Source organism: Takifugu flavidus, chromosome 6, assembly GCF_003711565.1.
Source record: "Takifugu flavidus isolate HTHZ2018 chromosome 6, ASM371156v2, whole genome shotgun sequence".
Lineage (NCBI taxonomy): Eukaryota > Metazoa > Chordata > Actinopteri > Tetraodontiformes > Tetraodontidae > Takifugu > Takifugu flavidus.
In genome coordinates, this window is record NC_079525.1 from 16,078,888 (window position 1) to 16,095,667 (window position 16,780).

At 46.6% G+C, this 16,780-nt stretch overlaps 4 protein-coding genes and 1 long non-coding RNA gene across 6 annotated transcripts; 3 read left to right on the plus strand and 2 right to left on the minus strand.

Annotated features, from left to right (window-relative positions):
- Positions 1–383: 383 nt before the first annotated feature.
- On the plus strand, positions 384–4,375 carry chic2 (cysteine-rich hydrophobic domain 2). The gene is made up of 6 exons (XM_057035291.1): positions 384–680; positions 1,203–1,257; positions 1,442–1,597; positions 1,686–1,742; positions 1,815–1,874; positions 2,166–4,375. The coding sequence occupies exons 1-6, from the start codon at positions 544–546 to the stop codon at positions 2,214–2,216; spliced, it is 516 nt and encodes a 171-aa protein (XP_056891271.1). The 5' UTR covers positions 384–543; the 3' UTR covers positions 2,217–4,375.
- Positions 4,376–4,619: 244 nt separating this feature from the next.
- rhbdd2 (rhomboid domain containing 2) lies at positions 4,620–5,988 on the plus strand. Its single transcript, XM_057035285.1, has one exon. The coding sequence runs from the start codon at positions 4,884–4,886 to the stop codon at positions 5,748–5,750; it is 867 nt and encodes a 288-aa protein (XP_056891265.1). The 5' UTR covers positions 4,620–4,883; the 3' UTR covers positions 5,751–5,988.
- Positions 5,989–6,300: 312 nt separating this feature from the next.
- LOC130527123 (OCIA domain-containing protein 1) lies at positions 6,301–8,013 on the minus strand. Its single transcript, XM_057035288.1, has 8 exons — positions 7,829–8,013; positions 7,566–7,650; positions 7,439–7,492; positions 7,302–7,349; positions 6,966–7,095; positions 6,737–6,891; positions 6,499–6,660; positions 6,301–6,436 (listed from the first exon to the last, which is right to left on the minus strand). Exons 1-8 carry the CDS (start codon positions 7,880–7,882, stop codon positions 6,402–6,404), a joined length of 723 nt encoding a protein of 240 aa, XP_056891268.1. The 5' UTR covers positions 7,883–8,013; the 3' UTR covers positions 6,301–6,401.
- Positions 8,014–8,679: 666 nt separating this feature from the next.
- LOC130527126 (uncharacterized) lies at positions 8,680–9,503 on the plus strand. The gene is made up of 3 exons (XR_008950936.1): positions 8,680–8,933; positions 9,109–9,245; positions 9,382–9,503. It is a non-coding gene; the product is annotated as an uncharacterized LOC130527126 (long non-coding RNA).
- A 173-nt stretch (positions 9,504–9,676) lies between these two features.
- On the minus strand, positions 9,677–12,611 carry LOC130527122 (claudin-9-like). Of its 2 annotated transcripts, none has more exons than XM_057035286.1 (2): positions 11,089–12,611; positions 9,677–10,963 (listed from the first exon to the last, which is right to left on the minus strand). In XM_057035286.1, the coding sequence occupies exon 2, from the start codon at positions 10,948–10,950 to the stop codon at positions 10,153–10,155; it is 798 nt and encodes a 265-aa protein (XP_056891266.1). In that variant the 5' UTR covers positions 10,951–10,963; positions 11,089–12,611; the 3' UTR covers positions 9,677–10,152. The 2 variants fall into 2 exon arrangements, with proteins under 2 accessions (XP_056891266.1, XP_056891267.1); XM_057035287.1 differs by having other exon boundaries at positions 9,677–10,847; positions 11,089–12,610.
- Between the last annotated feature and the right edge of the window lie 4,169 nt (positions 12,612–16,780).

Genomic DNA, 16,780 nt, shown 5'->3' on the forward strand with positions numbered 1-16,780 from the left:
TGGCTGATAACGTCACCACATTCACGGAAAATAGTGAGCAGATTCGGAAACAGCCCTGTCATTGCTTCTCATCCCTGAAACGTATAGATGTAAAATATAGTCAACCTTTATAACCTTTATAGAAGAGCTAAAATTCCAGTTCCCAGAGCTCTCCTATGTTGCTCTATTTAAATTATAGCTACATTATTAATTCTAATACACAATACTACCTTATTTGACTTTCATTCTTTGAGTCAACTTTTCTGTAATATTTTATCAAGAGCCTGTACAACACTTGTGATTTTCGTACATTTGTCAATAAAACAACACAAAACAATAAAACTATGAGAAAATCCAAAGTATTCCAGGCTTTTCCGGTGACGTCATGTGACGTCGGCGGATGTTGACGTTTTGTTTCGGAGCTCGAGCCGCAGAGCGATGTGAACCCGGGACGAGCTGAGTTCCCTCCGGCCGTCTGCTCGCTGCTTTGTCGGGTTTTGTTCGTAGGCATCGCGTCTCTCCCGGTGTTTATTCCCGGGAAGCGCGGGGAGGCCGTGACGTGCCATGATGGAGGACTTTGATGAGATCTATGAAGAAGAGGAGGAGGAGGAAGAGGAGGACGAGGACCGGGCCGCGGAAGAGCAGCTCCTGAAATACGCTCCAGACCCAGTGGTGGTGCGAGGGTCTGGCCACGTCACTGTGTGAGTTTCTGGGGACGTTTGAGCCATCTTGAGGGTAATTTACGTACCGTGGAATACAGCCGACATGGGTAACTGGCTGCTAGCTGAGCTAGCCACCACTGGTGACCTAGTGCAGCCAGCTGGCTAACTAACTAGCATCGTGCTAACCCTCACGACGACAGTCATTTACGTTCTTAGAAAATACCTCACGGTTTTACACGGAGCGCTGTTGTTGTGAATCTGTTCGCTGACGTTGTCCCTATTATGGATATGACACTATTGTGACACACGATGAAATGGGAAACGGAGTTACCTCGTGTGTGTCGTTGGTGGTGATTCCGTTTCCGTTCCATTATTGTCACAACCTAAAGGGACATCGCTGTAAGAACGTGTGTGTAGACTGGTGAAAAGCCTGGCAGCAGGCTCCTCCAACCAGGCTCGGAGTGTGGATGGAAAATAGGACTGCTCATGTTCTGATTGCTTTCTTTTGTCGTTGCCATCAGATGTTGGGAACTGGTGACATTCTTTTCTGCTCGCTTGCAGGTTTGGACTCAGCAACAAATTTGAGCCAGAATTTCCTTCAGCACTTACAGGAAAGGTGAGTGTTGCATGTTGAAAACCAGCCAGGACATAGTGGGGGTTTTTGCAAGTATTTACATATTTATGTTATATTTTAAATGACATTTGTAGTACAATACTAAATCATATTTCAGTACATATTAGATTGACGTGCAGCCTGTATAAGACATTCAGTCAGTTCACCTTTCTGTGCACATCCTCAGGTGGCGCCAGAAGAATTTAAGGCCAGTATCAACCGTGTCAACAGCTGTCTGAGGAAGACGTTGCCAGTGAATGTGAGGTGGCTCCTGTGTGGCTGCCTCTGCTGCTGCTGCACCTTAGGCTTCAGCTTGTGGCCCGTCATCTGCCTCAGCAAGAGGGTGAGGTGGATCCACACGGTCACAGAACTGAATCTGTCGGTGCCAGAACAGGAAGAGAAGATAGGCTAATGCTGTTGTTGCCCCACAGACCAGAAGATCTATCGAGAAGGTCCTGGAGTGGGAAAACAGCAGACTTTACCACAAGGTGAGAAGCGAAGTTTCAAAGGGAGGTTCGTGTGTTTGGCTGCAGCAACGTTGCGCTCTCTGATGTTTGCAGTTGTGTTTGCACTGGAGGCTGAGCAAGAGGAAGTGTGAGACCAACAACATGATGGAGTATGTGAGTATCTGAGGAGCTACTGGGCTGGACACATCTGTAAAATCTACTTTGCATTATTGCTTTCTTAAACACGAGAGCGAAACCCCCAAAAGTCCGATGTCTGTTGTCATGTTCCAGTTGGATGCAAACGATGTGGCGTCTCACATCTAAGCAAAACCTTCTGATTTACTTGACAAACAAGAACCACATTGGCTCTCGTCCGTCCGTCCGTCTGACATGCTGTTGCTTGATTTAGCCACTCCTTCCCTGATTTTGGGATGTGCTTGTTTTCACGGCGTTCTCCCCCCACAGGTTATCCTAATAGAGTTCTTGCCTAAGATCCCCATCTTCAGACCGGACTAGCAGGACCGAGGCTGATTTTAAACGGCCATTACTGCGTCCCGGTGGCTGTCAACCTCCCAAGGTCATTGTCCTGCCCAAGATTCTTCTCATATCTTGGTAGCATTGATTTTGCTCCTCCCTCCTCCTCATTTTTTAGCACCCTTGTTTACAAATCCAAACACCTGCAACTCTTGGAGGGAACTAACTATTGAACTCAGGCCAGCTGGCATATTGCTAAGCCATGCTCACTAGCACCAGCCTGCAGGATGTCAGAGGAGAACCAGCCATGGGTAGCGTACTGGATTTTGGACCTATACCTGAAGACTGGCCTCCCAGGGGGCTTCAGCTGGAATTTAATACCTTGGTTGTTCCCTAACATAAGCACAGATACAGTGATAAAATCAAGATGTTCACATGAAGTCTCACATCACAATTCACCTTCAAAACACCCCAGTGCTTTTGGTTTGGTGCTTTAGGTTAAGACGAGAGGCTGTGGAGTTAGCAGAACCCACAACTGCATGACAAACCTCACCCAGATAACAGCTGGAAGCGTTCCAACTGGCCCTGCTGGATCACGCAGAAGCTGGGGCTCGCTATCCTCAAACGCTACCAAACATCTTCACACCCGCTGTCGTTTCTCTGCACACGTGACTGCAGCACACTCGTGGCAGCGACAATCACAACCAGCTCACCTGGGAGGACCTCCTCCTCAAACATATCCAAGTGGCGGGTTGCCTGACAGCTGCTGCAGAGGTGCAGCCCAGTGGGTCGCCTGGGAAAAGGCCGCGCTGCTCGGAACATTCGCTGTGGGAAAGGAGGCCGCACTTGCAAAAATCAAACTGCTCACTGTGGTTGTGTGGATCTGGGAGAGACACAAGCGAAATGAGACAAATCAGACATGAAGAGACTTCTTTGCTCTGTAAGCAGGGTTCTTTCTTTTGGAGTCACTTTTTTGCCATAAAAGGTGTTATTTTTGTTGAGGATATTTATAAATGGGAGTGTGCATATATGAATATGTACATTCCAGAAATAGACCTTTATTTCTTTTCATTTTTACGGTATCCGGTAGTTGTTTACTCTTGGTCTTGGTGGTCTCGTGTCAACACTAAGCACAGTCGGCTTCTCTTAACACCTTCAAATGGCCTCTTTCTTATCTGTTGTAACTGGCTCATATGAATGTTTCACATAAACTTTTAAGAATGACGGTATTCAGTAATATGTTTGACTGGGCTGAGATGTTCGTGGTGAGCGATATTAAAGCAATGCCCGGGATTAACGAACAGCATAACGTGATTACTGCAATAGCTGAGATTAAACCAAGTCCGTCCTTCTTTAAGGATGGTGACTAACAGCTGCAGTAATGTGTCTTCAACACTATATTTACAGTTTAAAATGATAACGCACCTCAGAATTATTACCCAGTAGTGCAGATCTCAAACGTATAACATCTCATTGACCCAACGGCCGCATGGATCCACATGTTATTTAAGCACATTTGGGCCAGGGTGAGTTCCAGTACTATTTTCAGTCAGTTTTAAGTAAAAAAAATATCCCGTTTCATGTTAGTTTTCCAAAGTTATGCTATAAATTACATGAGAACCATGAATAGATGATCAAAAACACACAAACCTCGTGAGTAATTCTACCAACAAAATGGGGCTGAACAGATCAGATTAATATGAAGCCGCTCAGGTCTGGTGAGGCTGTGGGTCACGCTCAGGGGATTAGACTGAAGCATGGAGTGCTGAATCATAATGTCCAAACCACATAATATTTCACTCATGTAATAAGGTGGTCAAGAAAGGTTTCTGTGGTCTTCCTGTTTAATCTTTCAGGATTCCACAGAGCTGCGAATGTTCAAAGAACCAAAATCCCCACTGGGTTGCTTAGTTATTCTTCAGTCACTTTGGGTTGCGGTTTGTTATGTGTTCATTCAGGCACAAGACCATATGCAGATATGTGGTGTGTGTTTGTGTGTGTAGATGCAAATGTTCTTCATAGGTCTCAGACTGTGATTGAACCCTTCACAGTAAGTGAGTCTTTTTTATATATTATCTGGGGTGAGTGTGTGAGTGTGTACGTATGTGCACGTGTGTCAGAGAGAGATGATGTATATATGATTCACAAGCAGGTGTATGTACAGTAATAACAATAAACAGAGCTATGGCATTCTCCCCTTATGATTTTTGGTGTATTTTGAGGTTTTACGTGAATCTCAGTCTTTTGAAATGGGATCCAGCAACACACTGAGGATTTCTTTCAAGGTGTTTACTAACCACCTTGGTGTTACCATCAATTTTATGCATAGTTGCTTATTTTGGCATCTTTTTAACACTTTAAAGTGGAGCAAGCTGAAAAATGGGTTTAAATAAAATGGGTTTATTGGCTGTGGAGGGTGAAGGACAAGAAGGATGCTGTTAGGGAATAATAGGATGAAATTAGATTTTTTTCTATTTTTAATGCACGGTCCTCTTTTCTGTCACTAAATGTATTTCTGCCTTTGATTTAGATATTTGTATTTTCCAAACCATGATAATACACGAGCGGCCGCCTGGGGGCGCCATTTACATTATCAGCCAAAGTCACAACTGGGCGAAGAAGAAAAGGCGGAAGTGATCCCGGAAGGAAAACGCTGGTTGGAATGGAAACAATATTCGTTCATGTTGATGGCCACATTGAAGGCTTAAAATGATTTTTCAACTTTTGAAAGAACTGGCTCCTTTCCCTTCGTGTGGGATTGTAACGGTGATTATATTGTCGTGTGTTTTATTCGGTATCAACACATTTTTTAACTTGACTCAGGCTGGCCTAAGCGTTGGCGCCTCTGTGTTTTTAAACGGACACATCTACAGGCTCCTTACATACTCCTTTTACCACCAAACCTCTGCCCAGCTTCTTGTCAACATTGCTGCTCTGCTGTTCCTGTGTTCCAGTTTGGAGAAAGGCTTCGGCACTGTCCGCTTCCTGCTCGTATTCCCGGTATTATCGACCACTACAGGCCTGTTTTACGGCTTGGAGGACCTTTTAAACGGCGGTGATGAACAGGAGGCGGACGGGTTGCTTCCTGCGGTTCTGGCATGCGTGACTCTAACGACCACGCGCACAAAAGTCAGTAAAGGCTTCCTGTGTGGGATTAGTTTCCCGTCCATGGCTCTTCCCTGGATACTGCTGATCCTCGCCTGGTTTGCTCCATGCAGTAGAATGCCCTGTAACATCATGGCCATTCTGGTTGGATGGATGCACGGGAAAGGCTGGTTCTCTCTTCTGGAAGTGTCAGAGGCCAAAGCCGGCGCCCTGGAAAAGACGCTGCCTTTCAGGTTACTGAGGAGGATGAGTGGTGTCATGTTTGTCCCTGCTTCCTTAAAGGAGCGCAGGAAAACCATCCTTCCACAGATCAACCCAACACCTGGGTCCTACCCAGTCCAAGCCTACGCCCCTTTGTCCAGTTTAAATGCTGCCGATTCAACAGCCAGGTTCCACGAAGGCTGGCCAAGTGTGCCCAGTTTGTCTGCCGCTCCAGAACCAGCACCAGAGCTTCACAGACAGACCTCTTGAATGGACTCGATTGCACAGAGTCGCACTTTGGCCACAGCAGCAAAGAACTTCAGCTTTACCGCTCGTGATGGTTGTTTCTGTACTCCAGTACTGTCGAATGTTGCAGGTTCTGTGGCTTTAGGACATCATTTACAGTGTAACATGTTTTAACCAATCCCACATCTGCTAGCCTGTATTATCTCCTCGTCCAATTTTTTATATCTGATTTAAAAATAAATGTTCAAAACTGACTAAGAAATTCAGGAAGAGAGTGGTTTTGAAGTCGTAATCGTCCTTACATGCGATACAACAACACCTGAAATGCTTTTAAAAACCCAAACAGAATATTTTAAATTGACCTCTGGATTTGTTGCATGTTTTAACTTTTCAAGACTGAAAAATTTCACCAGGAATGAAAACTGGAAATGAAGTGAGTCGCTTTCTTTTCTCTCGCTATTGACCGATGATGTTACAGGCACTGAAGCGGCGCCCCAGTTATTTCAGCTCTGGCATTTCCACGTGTTGGAGTCGCTTCAGGTAAATGGAATTCAATATTAATAGAGACGTTAAGTCGTGGTGAGAGTTTATTTGACATTTTTGGTGAAACTTGTACAATGACACAGTCGTACTAACGTAGAATCCTCTGCCTTTTCCGTGGCATAAATTCCAAGTTCATTCTTCCCAGGTGTCTCCATAGATGTTCTTCACTGTAACATAAGAGAAGCCCAGCAGTTAATCAGCACATTCCAGATGTGCTTCCTTTGCTCACCTTCTTTATTGGGCCTTCTGGTCTCCTTCTCAGGGGGTGTTTTATGCAGCGTCTCAGCCTTCTGGGACAGCATGACCTCATAGTTCTCCCTGTTCTTCAGCCGTAGATCCTCATAGAGGATGCCTTTCCTTCTGGGCTCCTCCTCTTCAGCGTATGGCTCAGCTGACGAAAACACACAAATTTAACTGTCACATTTAATAATTGAAATAATTGGGAAAAAACAAAGAATCACTAAAACCTTGATAGTTGCCTGGAGCACCAAAGTCCTCTGACCTCCCCATTTGGACTGGTGCGTCTGTAAAGTAGCTCTTCTGACCAGCTTCTGCTGGCTGGAACATGGGCCCGAACGACTGAGGGTCGGGGTCGCTCAGGTCCGACTGAGCACCTGAAGTGCTGATGGGGAGCGAAGAGAATCAGCAGCAGCTGGTGGGTGGCAGCACGCTAGAGCGCGAGCGTGTTCGACTCACCGCTGAGAAGGAAGCCCGGTTCTCTGCCTGAGCGCCTCGCCCAGAGGGGAGTTTTCTAAACGCTTGAATTTCTCCTGGCACGTCTTCATGTAGGACAGTTTACCTGCCATGTAGCCAAAGAAGCCCGCAACTGAAACGGAGTCATTCCCACATCAACATTGATCCTCTAACATGCTCTTTTCCATCCATGTGGAGCCAAACACAAACCAGTCTCTGTCCACTCATTAGCAACTTCACGACAATCTTTGAAAGTAATGCAACAAATACTGACACGACCTTTAAAGTGTCTCAGTAACAATGTGTTTTCATTTTTGCTATGAACATTCATGGACTTACAGACCACCTTAGGGAGCGAGCCAAACCTTGGAGATGCAGAAAGAGTCCCTGTAAATGCAATCAGAACATTACAAAGATAGTATAGAAATCTGACCTGCTCTACTTACATCATATACATCATATTTGTGTAGCTTCACCTCTAGCAACGAGGGCCTGGGTGACGGCCATGCTGACCACAGAGTAGGGCACCGCTGTGGACAAACGCACCCTTTATTTGACCCAGTGTGTCATTCATTTGAGCACATCTAGAAGACCGAGACTTACACCTGTACCAGAAGCTCTCCTGGTTGCATTCTCTGAACACTCGCCTCTCTTCCTCGGTAGGAATGTACTCGATGCCCACCTGTGCCTGCACAACAGTTGACCACCAACTTACTATCTCATACCTATACACAAGCTAATGACATTTGGACAGCACTGGGCGTAATTTCTTAAGGACAAATAAACGCGCAAGCTGCAAAAACGCCAAACGGGCAGTTAGCATATTAGCAGCTCAGCTGGTAATGCAACGGTATCGGCGTGCTTACCTGCCCCCCCGGAGGCTGCCGACCTCCGATACCACCTGTAGTGGTGGAAGACATGCTGGTGGTAATTAGGATAGTATATCAGACTATACAAAGCAGCACATATTACGCCACTCGACCATCTAACCTACTCTGCGTTTGATACAATGTCATTTCCTTACGTCACATCACTGACCCGGAAGTACTTAGATCCGTAACTACATGTTGGCCACAATATTTTTTGGATTTAATATTAACGTAGTGATATTAAATTTTAAGAATATTTGGGCCAACATGTAGATGCAAATCAACGATTTTAAGCGCTAAATGTAGAAACCACGAGTAAAACGGTACGAAAGTACGCCCCCTAGAGGCTAAACACACGAAGCCGGTGGTTCGCTTTAACCGGTAAACAATTAGAGACACATTTCATGCATTATTAGCACGTTAGGAGCTAACAGCTCATTTAGCATTGAAAGTCCATATTCAGACCTGTTGTCTTCTGCCTGAAGGGCCCCAAAACTGGACCATTTAGTTGTCTGAACAATGTCTTCCTTCAGTAGGTTTAGCAGCGCTAACAACACAGTCGACACACCGAGATCTTCTTCCACAACCCTGTGGTGCATTGTTAAGAATCTGTCTTCTGTTTGTGAAGTCCATCATAAAGTGACAGAACTGTAAATGTATTCCCTGCCCAGTCAGTTTCACGGTCTGGACCAAAGCAGATAAGTAAATCTACCTCAGCTTTGCATTAATAACGAAGGTTTTCCATCACCCTCGATCCCCTGTAAGCAGTGGACCCCCCCGCCCCCCCCGCCTCCCCCCCGATAGCTGAGAGAGAGAAGGATAGTGAAAGGGAGGAAACGGAGGAAAGGCCGACCCTGTCAGTGAGGACCGGCCCTTGAGCTCACCGGCCTGGTTTTAGCACATCTAAGGTTGAACGAGGCGCAGCCCCCCTGCAGGGAAAAATAGGGCGATGGAAACTTTACACCCCTGCTGGAAAACAGCAGCAAAAGTGAGAAGAAGTGTGTGAGAACGTCGTCTCCCATCAAGCCTGTTCCCAACGGCTCGGCTCGCTCGGAAGACGCCAACTGAAACATGGAATCTTCATACCTTAATGACCACCAATGTATACAGTATATTTTAGATTTACTCTACGTTTATTCCTACGTTGTTTCTCCTACGTTGACCAATACAGTATTTGATTGGTAGTATTGGGCTCTTTCTAGCGGTATTACGCAACAATGGCAGACAACAGAGATGAGAACATTAGTAAAGTAATGTTGCTGGTCTATATGTTATAGATATAATATAATATTCTGCTGCAAAGTCTCAAATCTCCGCTGCACTGATGTGAGCCTGCAGCCCAGCGTGCACGTGGTGGCCGATCTACACCCAGGCTCTTCATGGCAGCCGCTGACCACGTCTCCACGCTGCACAGGTGCTCACGCGCTCTTCACGGGGTTCAAACGGGCCACGATGCATCAAACAGCTCAATTTATTAACGAGACAAACTGGTTTTCTGGCTGTAATGAGATGAAATGACGTCATTCTTGATCAGGTGCTGCTCTCATTAGGAGCAGAAACAGCTCCAACCTTGACGAGGATGCGTGTAACAGGCGGCGCCGCAGGACGCCAGCCCACCGCGGTCCCACCGGGATGGACCCGGCTGCTCCTTGACCCCACACCTTCACTTCCCCTTCCGGCCTGCAGGGTGCAGGTGAGCAGTCATCAGGTCCTTCCTTCCTTCCTTCCTTCCTTCCTTCCTTCCTTCCTTCCTTCCTTCCTTCCTTCCTTCTCCAGTAAAGCTCTCAGAAAGTTGTTTTCAAATGTATTTATGGTTGAAGGGATTTGAAATTCCATGAAATTCAGTAACGATTTGAAATTCACGGGTTTATTATATGTAATATGTTTCAGTGATTATGCAGACAACAAAGTCAAACTTTAAAAAATGTTAAAAAGAGCAGATTGCACAAGTAAATTAGCATCTTTCTGTGAAAACCAAACTCTAATAAAAAAATGTAGGGAGTTAAAACTACTTTCAATATTCAAATAATTATGTATAACTGCGTAAATAATTAAATATGTAACACACACACACACACACACACACACATATATATAAACACAGAAAATAGATTAGACAGACAGACAGACAGACAGGCAGACAGACAGACAGACAGACAGACAGACAGACAGACAGACAGGCAGGCAGGCAGGCAGGCAGGCAGGCAGGCAGGCAGGCAGGCAGGCAGCAGGCAGGCAGGCAGACAGACAGACAGACAGACAGGCAGCAGGCAGGCAGGCAGGCAGGCAGGCAGGCAGGCAGACAGGAGGTTGTTTCTACATCACACAAAAGACTTGTCCTGCTGCTTGCCCTCTCCTGCCGCTGCTGCGTGTGGGTTGTCCTTTGTCCCTTTGAGGAGCGGCAGCTTTCGTCCTCCTGGGGGAGACGAGCCCACGTGCAACAAAGCGCCCCCCAGCAGGAGCAACACGCAGGCTGCAAATCCAAGATACAGAGCCGGCCCTAGTTCCCGCTTTAGAGGCGCAGCAACATCGGCATCGTAGAAATCTCGAATAACGCCGTAGGCCGTCCAGCAGATGGGCATCAGGTAGACCAGGCCAGCCACCACGTAAAGCACCCCAGCGGACCGAGCCAGCCGAGCCTTGGCTGCCGGGCTGCTGCCGTCCATGCAGCGAGTGCACTTGGCTCCTGCCACAGCAAGAATAAGGGCCAGAAGGCAGAGGAAGAGCGAGAGAATGGTGAAGAGCCGTGCAGCTTGGGCAGATTTAGGCAAGGCCAGACTGGAGTCGTAGGTCTTGCACTGTATCTGGCCAGTGGTCTGGGAAAGACAGTTCATCCACAGTCCCTCCCACAACACCTGAGCGATCACCAGCTCTCCGCCCACAAATGCAGACACTCGCCACAGTGGCGCAGCGCACACCAATGCTCCGCTCAGCCAGCCCAGCACAGCGAGCAGCAGACCCAGCAGCTGAAGGCCTGTCGATGCCATCTTCTCTGGAGAATCGGTTCCCTGGGCGCCTGGAACATCAAACAGAGGTGTGCCTGGTGAACCTGGTGAACCTGGTGAACCTGGTGAACCTGCGGCTGAACGTTGACCACACCTACCGCCACTTACTGTCATTCACAGGACTGATCTTGTTGAAATGAAACACATTTACAGAAAATCACACTTTCGAAAAAATGTCCAACCTGTCGATCGAGTTCAAAGGATCAACGAATGCAGCAAATGAACGGAAGAAAACGAGAATTTTCAACCAACCCAAAGTCCAGACTGACGATCCGTTGCTTGTTGTCTGCGTTGTGTGACGAGTCGAGTCCTTCTGTTGTGACTGACCAGCTTGTCTCACCAGATCTCATATGCAGGACTGTAGGAGGAAAACTGCATACGATACACACGTGTAGCACAAGAACTACTGTCCATGACAACACAAGGCTGCTTTGTTGCAGACGGATGGTTGTTGCTGGTTGTCATTCCTTGGAGAACGGCCACATCTGGGCCGTGTGGCGTAAGAGTGATCTGGCTGCTGTTTGTCATCAAACGTGGCAACAATGCCGGCCTTGTCTCCAGATTCCTCAGAACTACTTGAGTCGCCCTGATCACAACTGTTTCATGCAGCTTTTTTCTTTTCTTTGATTCTAGACAACGTGCTTGTGTTCTTTGATGATCTGTGCTACTGTATCATAACCTGCTACTAATCACGACCCTGGAAAGACCCTGTCTTCTGTCATATTTTTCTTTAGGCTGATTCTGAAACTTTGGCTTTTGTCCCCTTTCGTTGGTCCACGTTACTAATATGGGTATTATGGGCTGTCCCAGTCCCGGTCGTTGGCCTGTCAAATGTCACTTTGGAGCAGTTCCATCAGCCAACTAAACCAATTCAAGTTAGTTGCCATTTCAAAATAAAGAGTTCAGAGTTAAGGGGTCTCACATTTGGGAGGTGCGTTTGGGCCCCATGTGACTAAAGCAGCTTTGAGAGAGAAGGTTGATGTAGGTTCATCCAGAAAATGATCAAAACAGCTTTCTGTGATCTGCTCCCCCACAACTATCGTTGCTCCTCTCTCTGTCTGATTTCCTGTCCCGTTACTGACAACCAACTTTGGACCATCGTTAATGACTCATTCAACCTTTAAACCATCTCCTGTACGATGGTGTTTGGGGACGGAGGCTCTAAATCAGGGTGCTCACACTTTTTCAGCATGCGAGCTACTTACAAAATGACCAAGTCAAAGTGATCTACCCACCACAAAAATGCAAAACATTAATTATTTTCAAATGTATTGAGGATTATTTGTATGTACAGTTGATGTACTTTGCTTAACTGAATGAGCCAATATGGCAAAACACACATAATAATTAACTATTAACCTTTTTTTGTAATTACCTAAGTTTACTTTGCTGACGTGCACTGAACTGAACCAGCCAGGGAGGCACAGGGACCGTAGCTGCTGACAGCCTCACCCACACCTCCAGATGTCCATCAGTCACGGTGCAACGCTTTTTGGACTTCATCATCTTCATGTAGAAAGTAGATGTTTGCACTGGCCCATATGAAAGTGATCTGTTTTTGTCTTCTTACTTGGTCCCGCTCCCTCAGTCATTTTGATGACCATCAGCTTTAGCGGTGGCTTAAAATCAGAGGTAATTGGCTGAATAGTTTAGCGCTTCTGATTGGCTGCCCTGTATGTCAATCAAGTCACGGGACTGCTGATAGGCTGACGTCGTTCTGCTGCACTTAGCGCTGTTGTTTGCACGTGATTGGTCGCCTGATTGTCAAATTCAGTTGTCATCTCACTGGCTGCCCTGTACATCAATCACGTGACGGGATGAATGATAGGGTGATATTTTTAAATGTCACGGTCTACCGGTCGGTCGATCGCGATCGACGTAATGAGCACTCCTGCTCTAAAGAGAAGACGGACGCTACAATGGCCCAAGAGATCCTGCTGAATGTTCTGCAGGATTTAACTGAGGAAGAATTCAATGAATTCAAATTTTACCTGAAAGATCCTGGAGTCATGGGAGGCTTCAACCGGTTAAAAACTACCGACTAGAGACCAGAGAGAGGACGGTCGTTGTGGATTTGATGGTGAAGGCTTACAAAGATCAAGGAGCCGTGGAAGTCACCAAGAAGATTTTAGAGAAGATACCTCGGAACGACATTCTGCAAAATCTTTCAGCTGTCAGTTCAGTCAGATCCAGAAGGTCAGTTCTGTGTTCTAAGCCCTTTAATACAGGAGAGGTAAAGGTTAAACTGTTTCTCTAGTTCTTATCAGTGTTGCTGAGAATAAAGTGCTGAACGGAGAACAGAAAGCTCAAAACACGTCGGGTAAAAAACATCTTTACACTAAAATGTTTCAGAGAATTCCAGAGTTGTTTCATGATGATATATTCATAAAGCACTTTGAAAACAATCATTACAATTATAAAGCAGCTCAGATAAAATAAGTATAAAAGAACACGGAAGAAAAACGGAAAAACGGAAACGCAAAACGAAAGCAGGAGTTGGGAGAGGAAGTGATGAGTTTCCATCCTGTGCTGTTGCCATCAGAGGAAGCTTCGGTTTACTTGCTGCTAGGGCCACCGCACAGTCTGCAGGTGTAGCTACCAGTGTGGGCCTGGGAGGTTTATTTTTATACTAGCACACGAACATGTAAGATTACAATACGCGTAAGGGTAACTCGTTATGCTAAAGCAAAGCAGAAAGTCCATTATAAACAAAGTCATATAGAGACAAGAGTAACAAAGAGAGATAGCACAAGATAAAACAAAGCATGATATAGAAAGAACATATAAGAAAATGGGGGATGGATGGTCAGGTTGTCTCCTGCTATCCTGAGGTGATAGAACATCAGCTAAAGCAGGTCAGGGTTCTGGTCAGGAGTGACAATAAGTAGTTACAGCATTTTTAAATGAACAGTTTGAACCTGACACAGGATCAAGGTGCATTTTGAGATGGCTTTTAAAGATGTGGAGTAAAGGGGGCTGTCTAACGTCCGATGGCAGATGGCTTCATGATTTAGGAGCAGCACTCCAGGTGGTTCTGCTGAGATTCTGGTGCCTCCGGGAGCCGATCAGCCGCCCTGAGGCCCAAAATCACAAGATGATTGCTGCATCAGAGGACTTTACAGGCTGCACAGGTGTGACGTCCTCCGTCCTTAGGCCCTCAAACCAGGTCAGGAAAAACCTGGAGAAACCTGGAGGAGATCCACAGCTGAGGGATCCGTCTCCCTGGGACGGGCAGACGTGCAGCAGAGGCCACGTGCACAGAGCACATCAGCATTAACAGTAATATACCAGGTCCAGGTGCATCTTCAGACGTCCTCATCAGAGATGTGGCCCACCTTCATCCTCTGGGTCCTGATGGAGCGAATCCAGGATCAGCAAGACCAGAGAAAACCAAGACCGGCAATATGTGCATTTATGTAGGAGAATATGGGAACGGGCAGGAGAGGACAGACAGGCGGGGCATGTTCGTGGTGCTTTACAGTAATCCAGCTGATAGAGGTGTAATAAAAAAAAAGAAAAAAAGAAAAGATTTTATTTCAAAGCGCCTTTCAAGACACCCAAGGACACTTTACAGTACATCATGCAACAGTTAAACACTATTTACGATTTAAAATCATAGGTCAGCTTCACAGTTAAGATTTCAACAACAATGGCAATAGCAGCAATTACAACAAAAAATAGTCAGTAGGTGAAACATACATACATACATAAGATCAACAAAGCAGCATGTAATCATAAACCTAAACAAAGAAAACAATAAGGGTGTGGTGTGCAGTGAGTAAGCCAGACAAAAAAGGTGTGTTTTGAGGTTTGATTTAAATATGGGGAGAGAGTCGGTATTTCGAATGTCTGGTGGTAAGGAGTTCCAAAGGTGAGGAGCAGAGCGACTGAAAGCTCTGCCCCCCATGGTCCTGAGGTAGACAGGGGGCACAGTGAGGTTGAGGGAGGAGGAGGATCTGAGGGGGCGTGTTGGAATGGCAATGTGGAGGAGGTCAGGCGAGTTTATGGATGGCTCTGAAGGTGAGTAGAAGGATTTTGTACTGGATCCGGAAAGTGATGGGAAGCCAGTGGAGTTGTTGTAGGATGGGGGAGATGTGGTGGGAAGATGGGGTTCTGGTGATGATGCGGGCAGCTGAATTGTGGACCAGTTGTAGCTTGTGGAGAGATTTTTGAGGGAGACCGAAGAGGAGGGAGTTGCAGTAATCTAAACGTGAGGTAACAAGACTATGGACGAGGATGGAGGTGGTGTTGGGGGAGAGGGAGGGACGAAGTCGATTTATTTGTCGGAGATGGAAATAGGCGGCCAGAGTGGTATGGCTGATGTGGGATTTAAATAAGAGAGTGCTGTCGAGGATGACGCCCAGACTCTTAACTTGAGGGGAGGGGGAGACCAAGGAGGTGTCAATGGGAATGGAGAAACTGGGAACTTTAGAGAGGGATGATTTCGTCCCTACGAGGAGCACTTCAGTTTTATCACTGTTTAATTTAAGGAAGTTGGACGAGAACCAGGCTTTGATTTCAGCTAAGCAGGTGGGGAAGGAGGAGGGTGGGAGTGAGGAGTTAGGCGAGCTTGAGAGGTACAGTTGAGTGTCATCTGCATAACAGTGATATTGGATGTTGAATTTGCGGAAGATGGCGCCAAGGGGAAGAAGATAGATGATGAATAGCAAGGGTCCCAGGACTGAGCCCTGTGGCACGCCTGAAGTGACTGGGGAGAGGTTGGACTTGAATGATTTGAGCTGGATGAACTGTGTGCTGTTGTGAATCTTCTCCTGGTGGTAGCCGAGATGTGTTGATGAGGAAGGAATCTTTGCAGACACCGACTTGGTTATCAAAGATGTTTATTGAGAGAGAGAACAGTCAGGTATCAATCGGACGCTGCAGTTTGTCCGAGGGAGGTTTCGCGGTCCTGATGGTGAAGAACTCCGAGGTGTCTTCATCGTCACCTCCTTCTTATACAGTCAAGTAAACACATTCTTTACTGATGACCTCACGCTATACAATATGGCCAACCCAATGGTATAGCGTTCAGTTATTACCAAAAAAGGGAATACTGAAGATGCTTCATGCTACACATCCTCATATGGAGAACAACCAGGGGCCCACAGGCTCCAGTGTCATCTTTTAGGAGCTCCTTTTGCATAAATGAAGAAGACACAGGACACACATGTGGAGCATGTCCTAATATGGTGCTTAGGCTGGTTGTTAACACATTACGGGGGCAGTTGTGGAGAACGAAACAGAGCGTGTTTTGGCTGGGGCGATGGAGTTGAGGATGTCTTTAAACTAGTATTGTAGTGGGATGTCAGGAACCAGTTAAGAACCCAAATGCGACACACGAGTCTGGCTGAACACCGCTTTATTGTCGGACACAGACAACAGAGAGGATTCACCGGGGAGCGAGCAGAACAGAATAGTCGGGGACAAACAAGGTCGAGATCGGGCAGAAGGCAGACAGAGTTTACAGGGGAGCAGACTAAACAGAATGGTCAGGAACAGGCAAGATCGGAACCGGGCAGGCAGGCAAACAGGAATACGCTGGAAAGTCATCAGGAACGAATAACGATCTGGCAGGGAGCAGGTGTGCCTCCGGGGATTAAGAAGAGTGCTCATTAGAGTCCTGATGCACAACAGGTGTGCGGGGCGAGGCGGCTCACGGGCATGATTGCCCGCAGCTGTGACAGTGGGATGTGATTTCGTCGGTGGTAGTGAAACAGTCTGGGATGATAATATCATTAATGTGGGAACTAACGGTGTCAGTGTTGATGTTTTTCAAATTGCGGAATGAGATAAAGCGTGGTGACTTAACTCTGAAGTGGCGGAGTGCAGTGCTGCTGAAAGAGATGAGGAAATGGTCGCTGACATGGAGCTCATCAGCAGTGCAGTAGAGGGGGGATGAGACCAGAGCAGCAGAGAAGGTCCAGAGTGTGTCCTTTAGTGTGCG

Coding starts and splice junctions, on each gene's coding strand:
- rhbdd2 (XM_057035285.1), top strand. CDS start 4,884: ATGATTTTTCAACTTTTGAAAGAACTGGCTCCTTTCCCTTCGTGTGGG.
- LOC130527122 (XM_057035286.1), bottom strand. CDS start 10,950: ATGACAGTAAGTGGCGGTAGGTGTGGTCAACGTTCAGCCGCAGGTTCA.
- chic2 (XM_057035291.1), top strand. CDS start 544: ATGATGGAGGACTTTGATGAGATCTATGAAGAAGAGGAGGAGGAGGAA. Junction 1,743..1,814: donor ACAGCAGACTTTACCACAAG/GTGAGAAGCGAA, acceptor TGATGTTTGCAG/TTGTGTTTGCACTGGAGGCT. Junction 1,875..2,165: donor CCAACAACATGATGGAGTAT/GTGAGTATCTGA, acceptor CTCCCCCCACAG/GTTATCCTAATAGAGTTCTT.
- LOC130527123 (XM_057035288.1), bottom strand. CDS start 7,882: ATGTCTTCCACCACTACAGGTGGTATCGGAGGTCGGCAGCCTCCGGGG. Junction 7,096..7,301: donor CTCGCTCCCTAAGGTGGTCT/GTAAGTCCATGA, acceptor ACTCCGTTTCAG/TTGCGGGCTTCTTTGGCTAC. Junction 6,892..6,965: donor ACCGGGCTTCCTTCTCAGCG/GTGAGTCGAACA, acceptor GCTCCCCATCAG/CACTTCAGGTGCTCAGTCGG.